The sequence below is a fragment of the Mchenga conophoros genome, linkage group LG1 (assembly GCF_057382185.1).
Source record: "Mchenga conophoros isolate Kocher_MC1m ecotype Shallow Benthic linkage group LG1, M_conophoros_male_GT1.1, whole genome shotgun sequence".
In the NCBI taxonomy this organism is placed as follows: Eukaryota; Metazoa; Chordata; class Actinopteri; order Cichliformes; family Cichlidae; genus Mchenga; species Mchenga conophoros.
The window spans coordinates 17,109,640-17,119,444 of NC_140526.1; the positions used below are offsets into that span (position 1 = coordinate 17,109,640).

A 9,805-nucleotide genomic window follows, 5' to 3' on the forward strand; every position below is an offset into this window, starting at 1 on the left:
CATATTTTTGACTGGAGGATAGGGACGTCTGTACACTGTTGAATCAACGCACCACATTTGAAAATATCACCGGCAGACTCCGGAGAATAAATGAAGCCACCGGTTCTGCTGCGTGATGACGCATGAGCGGAGCATCGCTTCTGATTGGCTAAGTGAACAGGTAGGTAGTGACGCGATGTGGAACATAAACAACAAACAATGGGCTGTCGGTTATAGATCGTGTGAAGTACTTTAACCGACAGAAGCTATTTGTTCGGGAAACTGTTTCACATTTGAGAACTATTGCGAGTTTCGGCTGTGACGTATTTGACGCAAGGTGAGAGATTTTAAAAATATGTTATGTGTGTGTAATACGATCTTTTTGCTGACATAAAAGAGTCGGGCGTTTCACGCTAAATGATTGTTTTTAAACGTCGATAGCTAGGATTATAGTTTTTGCAAATGCATCTACTGTAGCTAATTTTGTCTAATGTAAACTAGTACCGTAAACAATCTAATCACACCGAGTAAAAGGGTCGTTAAAAGTTCTCTGTCGCCATTTCTTTATTTCCTTAACAACAGCGGTGACTCCAGACGATTTTACATTGGGCTTCCAAATGTTTTGTTTGGTCTGAGGGCAAGGTTGTTCCCTTAATCAGAATACAGTTTCACATATAGGTAAACTGAGTCAATAAAAGACCCACAAGTGTGTGTGTGTGTGTGTGTGTGTGTGTGTGTGTGTGTGTGTGTGTGTATATATATATATAAATTTTTTTTAACAATATTTGTGTTGATAGACATTTCTCTCGACTGTATTTTTCATACCAGGAACAACAAACAGATATTAAAGTAGCTGTCCAAACAGGCCCAATTAATACGTTTGTGAAACTTTGAAGTTATTTAAACAGCATTTTATATCTGTTTGAAGAGCGACAGAAAAACTGCCGGGATAATATTTTTGTCTTATTTTGTGCTTTTTGATTGTTTGTGTGTGTCAGTTACATATTTTCATCAGAATCCACAAAGCTGCGTGCTTACTGATTCCACACTGTATATGTAAAATGTAATGTAGATGTTTAGTTTTACATATAAGCTGCCATTTATTGACTAACCTGCTATTTTATTTTAGGACAACCATGAGGCTCTGCTACCCCTTATTGATATGCCTGGTCCTAACCATGTCCTCATCTTTCATAATTTCATCCAAGTAAGTACAGACAAACACTTAGGAGGTGGTTCATTAGAACGTATAGATTTATGTAACGATAGACTGAATTTGTTTTCTTGGTTTTTGTTTTTTAAGAAATCTTTCTATATTTCAGACACATGTGGACCAAAATGATCCTCACCCATCACTGGCCAACCACTTTCTGTTCGGTGAGTTTGTATAATTAATGAAATCATTGCCCTTTAGTTATCGTAGTTGTGCAGAACCAGTTCCTGTCTTCCAAGTGAAGCAACCTTATATAAAAAAGGAAAAAGTGCACTCATGGCAGCCACACCCAGATTGAACTCTGCTGACTGACTTTTTTATTTTATTTAAAGTGTCATTATTTAATGCCAAGTGCCTCATATTTCACTTGTTCCATTCTTAGTTTTTGGTTCCTTTCCAAAACATTTGAAGTATGCTGGGTTTGATTCAAGCTTATCAAAGTAGTTTCAAGGTCAGTATTATGAAAACACAGGGTTAGTATCACTTCTTACCTGGGTAACACTATGTATCTAACATGATACAGAACGTGTTCTAGTTTTTCAGTAGCAGCTGAAGTCTTTTCTTCATCGGTAGATCAGTAATAAAGCTCTCGTAGACACAACATAACACAATGACTTTCTCGTGTTGACTGCAAACAGTTTTACCACAACTGCACCTTAAGCCCTTGAAACAATTGCTAGAAAAGTCCTTTTATTTAAAAAATGAAAATAATATTATAATCTGTATGATTTTTTTTTTCATTTGTATCCCATCAGCCATATTTGTGCAATTTGTTCCTTAAACATTTATTGTGCAAGTTATTATTATTATTATTATTATTATTATTATTATTTATTTATTTATTTATTTATTTATTTTGAGGGGACAGGGGTCATAGTAATGATGCAGAAGTTTAAAAAATTCAAAGAATTAATACTATACTACTGCACAGCTCATTTTTTGAATTAGACACTGTAATTGTAATCCTGCTGATTGGTGAGCTGTGTTATACTCAGTCTGCATTGTCTTTAACCTCATCATACATTTCTATTAGTTTTACTCTCCTTTGTAGACTCAGCCTGTCCGTGTTTGTGATCGTGATTGGTGCCAATGCCACCCCGTTCATTCACTTGTAAATAAGCTGACCCAGGTTTTACAGTCTATCATATTAATGGCCACCTTCATGTGATCGCAGCCTGAGTATTAAGATAAGATAAGATAACTCTTTATTGTCATTGCACAGTCATACATAGTACAGTAGTACAATGAAATTGGAAAACTGTCCTACGTCGGCACTACATATAACACAACACGACACAATATGACACATCACAACGCAACAAACAACACAACACAGTATATTAACTTGGTATAAAAAAGAAGAATAAGTGTATGTGTATTGCACACTGTTATTATTGCACATTAATTATTATTGCACCTTGTTATAAATATAAATATTATTATTGTTATTGTTTTAAACATTGTTACCTCCCCCCTAAAAAAAAAGTCCAGGGAGGTAGCCAGTCAGGTCAGCTATTTACATTGATCAGGGCTATTGCCCTGTTGTAAAAGCTGTCCTTGAGTCTGTTTGTTCGGGACCTCAGCAGCCTGAACCTCCTGCCAGACAGCAGCAGCTTAAACACCCGGTGTCCTGGGTGTGTGCACCCAGGACACCGGGTGTCCAATGATTTTTGGACACCCGGTGTCCAATGATTTTTTGGGCCATGTTGATGACCCTCTGGAGTGCCTTTCTGTGTGCTGTGGTGCAGCTGGAGAACCACACACCGATGCAATATGTCAGCACACTTTCAATGGAGCAGCGGTAGAAGACGGTCAGCAGCTCCTTCTTCAGGTCCATTTTTCTGAGGATTCTCAGAAAGTGGAGACGCTGTTGGGCCTTCTTTAAGACCGCAGAGGTGTTAGAGCTCCATTGGAGGTCTGTGTCTATGTGCACACCCAGAAACTTGAAACTGGAGACCCTTTCCACGCACTCCCCGTTGATGCTGACAGGCTGCAGCTCGGACTTCCTCCTTCTGAAGTCAACTACCAGTTCTTTTGTCTTGGTGGTATTGAGGTCCAGGTTGTTATCGACACACCAATCTGACAGCCTCTGAACTTCAGCTCTGTACGCCGTCTCATCTCCCCCTGAGATGAGCCCCACCACGGTGGTATCATCTGCAAACTTGATGACTGTGTTGTCTGGGTGGAACTAACACAGTCATGTGTGTACAGAGTGTACAGTAGGGGACCCTTGTTGAGGCTGAGGGCTGAGGAAAGATGAGGCCCCACTCTAACTCTCTGTACACGGTCTGAGAGGAAGTCTCTGATCCAGCGGCAGGTGGTAGAAGGAAGTCCAATTTCCAGCAGTTTAACTATTAGTCTGTCCGGGAGTATCGTATTGAAAGCAGAGCTAAAGTCAACAAAGAGCAGCCTGGCGTAACGGCCCTGCACTTCCAGGTGAGAGATGGTGGTGTGGAGCGTTGTAGCAATGGCATCTTCAGTTGATCTGTTAGCTCTGTATGCAAACTGGAGCGGGTCGAGTGTGGGTGGCAGGCAGGACATGATGTGACGTCGGACCAGTTTCTCGAAGCACTTCATTATAACAGGTGTTAGAGCAACTGGTCGGTAGTCGTTGAGGCTGCTAATGTTAGTACGCTTTGGCAGTGGGACAATTGTGGCTGACTTTAGGCACGGCGGGATGCAGGACTGGGACAGTGAAGTGTTGAAGATCTTAGTGAAGACCCCAGCCAGCTGGTCTGCACACTCTTTTAGGACCTTTGCGGTTACCCCATCTGGTCCGGCGGCCTTCCTGGGGTTCACTGCCCTCAGTGTGTGCCTCACCTCATATTCCTGCACTATGAGGCTTGGGCTGCTGCTGTCCGATGTTTTTGCTGCTGCTGCCTCTGGTCCCTTCACCTCAAAGCGTGCGAAGAAGTGGAGTGTTAGTGTTAGGGGAAGTGAAACCAGATAACAGAAAGTTATCCTGGGTATGTTGACTTCCTTTAGGACAGACCTCAGAACAGTTCTCATATCCCACTGCATCTCTATTGTCAAGCTTTGAACTGAGTCTCCAAAAGGCAGATTTTGTTCATTTCAAGTCATTCTTTAGTAGATTTATGTGTGATTTATGAGGCAGATGTAGCTTTTATGGGAAAAGTGCACCATGTACTAGGGTACAGTTGCATTCAAAAATTGTAAATTTGTGCATAAATACTGACCTGAAACAGTCCTAAGAGTTCATATTTATCTGGAAATAAATACGAGGATAGTGAATTCCTGATAGCTCTGTAATTTGTCTTAAGCTATTTGCAGTTAATTTGAAGCTTTTATTTATGCAATCCTGTTAAGTATTCACAACATCTGAGTCTTTGGCATTTGTTTGTATATTTATTTATTTATTTGGTCGTAGGAGCTTCAAAACGTGCTTAATTATTATCATGCAAAGTGAACAAACTGAGCTTGCAGTTCTCAAATATCATGTGATATCTTTGCGAGCTATTTGGTCGGACGTGTTGAGATTCTCCTTTGTCGAAGTAAGAGTTTCATTGTGATCACAAGTACGCAGTTACCACAACTGACGACACAAAATGAACATCCCCTTTTTTGTGGTTTTTGAAAGCACTTTTCCTGGTAATTATTCTGTCTTGTGAACTTCTCTGACTGAGCATGTCTGTGGGTGTTATATAAGGGTTTATGGCACATACACGACTGTGTCAGAAGGGCATGTCTGATTTGGTAACATCGATGACCCTCGATTAGTTGTACTGTTATTTAGGCATTTTGCTCAGGATGTCAGTTTGCCCTAGACGCGTTTCTGGCTGCTCTCGTTTATGTACACTGAAGATGGAAGCAATAAAAATCCACCACTACAAAGAAAAATACAGCGCAACAACACAACAAACTGCAGGCCCCAAATGACCTTAAAAAAACAACAAAACAAATCAACTTCTCAACTTATCACACACACTGTAGCTTTAAAGGGGTTCCTCATTTCATCAGTCATCAAAGTTCCTGACTGTGTATATACGTTGAATACGTGGTTTCAGTTTCCGATGTGGAATGATTATTAGAGTTGTCTAAATAAATGTTTATATATTTTAGATGGAGCACTGTCAAAGCAACATTAGCCAGTGGACACTACATGGATTCTGGTAAGTGTGTGTGTGTGTGTGTGTGTGTGTGTGCGTGTGTGTGTGTGTGTGTGTGTGTGTGTGTGTGTAATACATCCCTGATTACAAGGATGTATTACATGTTTTCCACCATACTGTATATATTGAGTGAATAATGAGGTTTTTTACTTGGTGAAAAAATGAAATCTTTGGCCAAACTATTCATTACCACTGTTGTTATTGCTTGGCTGAATTATGTTTGTTTGTTTCTGTTTTGTTTATTTGTTTGCGTCAATATCCCCTTTTTTCTGTGAGTGAATGAAGTTTGAATCTTTCTTTTTTCAGGCCAGATGGTGGCGCTTTCTGCAATTCTTCATGGCATTTCAACTCTTCCGAAATAGAGGTAAAACACTATTCAGAGTCTTTTTCTAAATATATTTTTTCTTAGGTGAGTGTAACTCACAGAAGATAATATAACACAAGCTTAAATACCAGTTTGCATATATTAAAAAAAGCTGGAATTAGTTCATGAAATGAATACACAAGTCTCCAAATAGCTGTTTTGAAGTGAAGCACCCAAAACTAAAAAAAATACAAATAAGCATAGAAACCATTTGAAAAGGTGAATTTCTCCTGTTTTTATACTTTAGTCCAGGGGTGTCAAACTCAAATACACAGTGGGCCAAAATTCAAAACTGTAACAAAGTCGCTGGCTAACGTTAATATTTATTGAAATATATTTATTCCTCCAGATATAAGAATGAATCTTTTCTTATGGACTCAAACACATTTTGCTAAAAAACTGAATATGGAACAAGCAAAGCTTAATACTAAACAATATATATATTAGCTGTATAATACCAGTAGGCCAGCTCTGATAGTAATTTGGTATGGCTTCACGGGCCAAATGTAATTAGGCTGTGGGCCAAATTTGGCCCGCGGGCCAGAGTTTGACACCTATGCTTTAGACCTTTTAGTGATGAATAAAACAACGCATGCCTTTGCTTGTATGTTTTCAGGACCTGCTCCCAGACATGAAGACGAGTTGGCCTGACTTGTTTGATCCCTTGTCTAATGACTTCTGGTATGTCTGAGCTGCTGGAACTATAGAGCACTTCTACTACCACTTTAGTGTTGCTTTAATTCAGGGATGTGAAATTAATTAAATTAATTTTACATAGTGGCCGATAAACAGTCTGAGGAATAAGATACCAAAATGTTTTTTGTTTTAATTTACACACAGTTTTTATTAATTCACATAAAATGTTCAATTTTTTTTAATTTACTGTGGACTCGTTGTGCAAAACAAAACAAAAACCCCCAGAAATTGTCATGCAACTGTTTATCTATTCTTTTGGCCAAAAAGGAGGTGTTTTTCAGCAGGAAATTTTCTGCGTTTCTTCATATTTATCATAGCTATCCAGGTGGTAGGATTGGAGTCTTTGCCCCCCAGGATTCATGTTTGACACCCCTGCCTTATACGAATGCTGCTACATGGTCTGTTTGAGCAGTCCAGTGAATCTTTAAGATAATATGAACATTTCCAAATAATTTTATTTGTGTGCTTTAGGAAATATGAGTGGAAGAAACATGGTACGTGCGCAGCCAAAGCCATTTCTCTGAACAGCCAACATAAATACTTCAGCAAGGCACTGGATCTGTATCATACACTGGATTTGGACAGGTACAAACCACTCGCATATTTACACGTTTATACATATGCACACCTGATTCCTGCAGTCCAGTCCAGAGAAACGCATACAGTTATTTTATGTATGGAAATGTCTGTTTTTGTTATTTTAGCATCCTGAAGAAGTTTTCCATCACGCCTTCTCCGCAATACTATAATGTAAGTTTGATTGTATTTGTACAATCCCAGCTTAAATCTTGTTAGAAGTACCTCACAAAGTTAAAGGTCATAACTGCAGCTTCTCTTATTTTGCTCCTGATGTGTCTGTGTAGTTTTCATACATTGAAGGAGTAATAGAAAACTTCTACCACGTCAAACCTAAGATCCAGTGTGGCCATTCAACAAAGGTACATTTCAGGTTCAGTGAAATTATTTCAAAATGAGTTTTAACACGTCAGCTGTTAAATTGTTAATTGGTATGTTTTTGATTGTTTGTTTTGACAGAATGACAGTTTCCAGGTTTTGGGGCAAATTGAGTTGTGCTTCAACAGTAGTTTCGCCCTGATGGACTGTGAGAAACAAGTTTCCACGGAATCTGATCCTGATAGAGGTTGGGACTATCCCATGAATGTTGACAAGGGATCAGGGTTATCTGTGTGCAACCACGATGTGCCAGTTTACTATCCACCTGTTGAATAATACAAAAAACCCAATATTTTCACAAATTGAAATTGTACAACACACTATGATGATGATTCTTTTTTATTCGAATGCATTTAAATTCTAACTGTGACTTGAATAAAAACTGCTTTTGATTGAAATGTTCTTTTTACGTCCTACAAACCAGGACGCACACTCAGCCACACTCCACTGTCACTTTGTGCTTTGCTGGAATTATATTCCCGTCTGACTCTTACAAGTAGATAAGACTGCCAGTGCGCAGCATGGGTTTCTCTGCAGCACAGCAGGGGCATTATGGTAATTTCAAGTCAGGACGGGCAGGGAGTTTAATATGCTGCACATTTATAAATCTTCGTAGTGTGTATTTTTTTTATTATTGGTAGGCATATTTATTTCTGCATTGCTACATGTGCCTATGTACCACCTATTGTGTGTCCTCTCTCCTGTTTTGGCAGGGGTGTTTGCATTTCTTTGTATATAGTAATGCATTTTTGCTTTGTTTTGGTTTTGTTTTCAGAATCATGATAACCAAGTTTATCTGGCAATTCAGTTTTTTATATATATATATATATATATATATACATACATACATACATACATACACACACACACACACACACACACACACACACACACAGTGAAATAGATGATATGCATGTTTTGAGGACCATCTTTGTAAGCCCACAGTGGCACTTCTGAAACACTTTATAACTGCCAAGTATGTGTGTTTGATGTTTCCTTTTTAGGTCTGTTTCCATAAATATAAGGTAGTATGCAGTAAATCTTTCATTTATTTCAATATTCATTAAGAGATGTGAGTGTCAGCACAGTACATTACAGAAGATGTTACACAAGTTCACAGCACATCAGTTTTTGCTGACCTATGGCCTGAATAGGGTTTAGCACTTGTTTTGGAAAAGGTTATTTAACACCTCACCGATCTGCACACAGACTTGTTTCTATTGATGCTGTTGGACTGTGGCTTTTTGTTCATAGATGAATTATTTTAAATCTAATGGATTTTATTGTATCTACAGTAGATCAATGCTGTAGTGTGAAATTTCTGAACTAAGCATGTGTATCATTTTTTTCTCTCACAATAAAGCCTTCAATATCTATTCAGTGTCTGCTATAATCATTATGTAAAATGTCATTTTGATATGATGTATTATTTGCTTTAAAAAATTTTACATGCCACAAAACATGGGATGGTTTTAACATGCATCCTGACATGTAGTGTAGTATAGCGTCGTAGTAGTGTCTGTCTATATCGGTGTGTATAAATATTAATGTGATCTACTTATAGATCCTTAATCCCAAACGGACAAAGACACCAATCCATAATCCTGAATCTCCTCCCACAACACCGCACAGCAGCATGACGAAACACATCTGATTACATTTTCATTAGCGGTAAAGTGACCTAACATTCTGTGCCAGTTACATCCAAATATGATCTAACATGAAACGATGCCAAAACCCCACATTTTTAGTCATTTCCAGGTTTAGAGATCACAGTTTGGGCGTTTCAGGTGAACTGCCCTGGATGAAGAATTTTAAACGTAATAAAAAAAGAAAGAAAGAAGAAGAAATTAAGCCTTGGTCAGCCATGGACACTTGACCTAGGTAGAACGCAGTCCTCATTTACCCCTTACCTCCCTCTCAGTTTGGTCTGTATTTCCATCTCCCTCCCCTTTGCTCTCTCTCTTGTTATGTAACACTGCAGTTCTGCAAAGCTGCTGATGTGACAGATCCAAGTACCTACACACACAGACACCCACACCCACTGATCAACCAGATCCCTCTGTACTTGATTGTGATTGTTGTCCTTGTTGCTGTCATCATTATTGATCCCAACATTGATTACTGCTGCCCTCGGGATTTTATTGAACACTGTTACTCTGATGTGATGTGACTGGATCTTAGCCACTCTTTTCCCATCTACTGGTATGCAGCCTACACTGTAGCCCATGTTATTTTGTCATTTGTTTCATTGCCTGTGTGTGGAATTGGATGCCACACACAAAAAAAGAAGGGACAGGAGAAGAGGGAGACGGAGAGGTAGCTGGGTTACAACCATGTGACCTCACCAGCTGTTGCTGTATGCTGTTGGGAGAAACGAAGAGGGAGGTGAGGGCCAGGAGCAGGGGCGAGAATAAGAGAGGGAGGGGTGGCACACAATGTGACTGGTGACAATCCCTTGGTCTGCAGAAA

General features: G+C 39.1%; 1 protein-coding gene across 1 annotated transcript; it reads left to right on the forward strand.

Annotated features, from left to right (window-relative positions):
* The first annotated feature begins 165 nt into the window (after positions 1–165).
* Positions 166–8,709, forward strand: rnaset2 (ribonuclease T2). The gene is made up of 10 exons (XM_085268046.1): positions 166–316; positions 1,109–1,186; positions 1,302–1,356; positions 5,273–5,322; positions 5,626–5,683; positions 6,300–6,364; positions 6,851–6,964; positions 7,084–7,129; positions 7,243–7,317; positions 7,415–8,709. The coding sequence occupies exons 2-10, from the start codon at positions 1,116–1,118 to the stop codon at positions 7,607–7,609; spliced, it is 729 nt and encodes a 242-aa protein (XP_085124172.1). The 5' UTR covers positions 166–316; positions 1,109–1,115; the 3' UTR covers positions 7,610–8,709.
* Positions 8,710–9,805: the final 1,096 nt, after the last annotated feature.

Bases quoted from the DNA above. Each gene is read 5' to 3' on its own strand.
- rnaset2 (XM_085268046.1), top strand. From the start codon at position 1,116: ATGAGGCTCTGCTACCCCTTATTGATATGCCTGGTCCTAACCATGTCC. The intron at 5,684-6,299 runs GTAAAACACTAT...GTATGTTTTCAG, and splicing joins TCAACTCTTCCGAAATAGAG to GACCTGCTCCCAGACATGAA. The intron at 7,318-7,414 runs GTACATTTCAGG...TTGTTTTGACAG, and splicing joins AGTGTGGCCATTCAACAAAG to AATGACAGTTTCCAGGTTTT.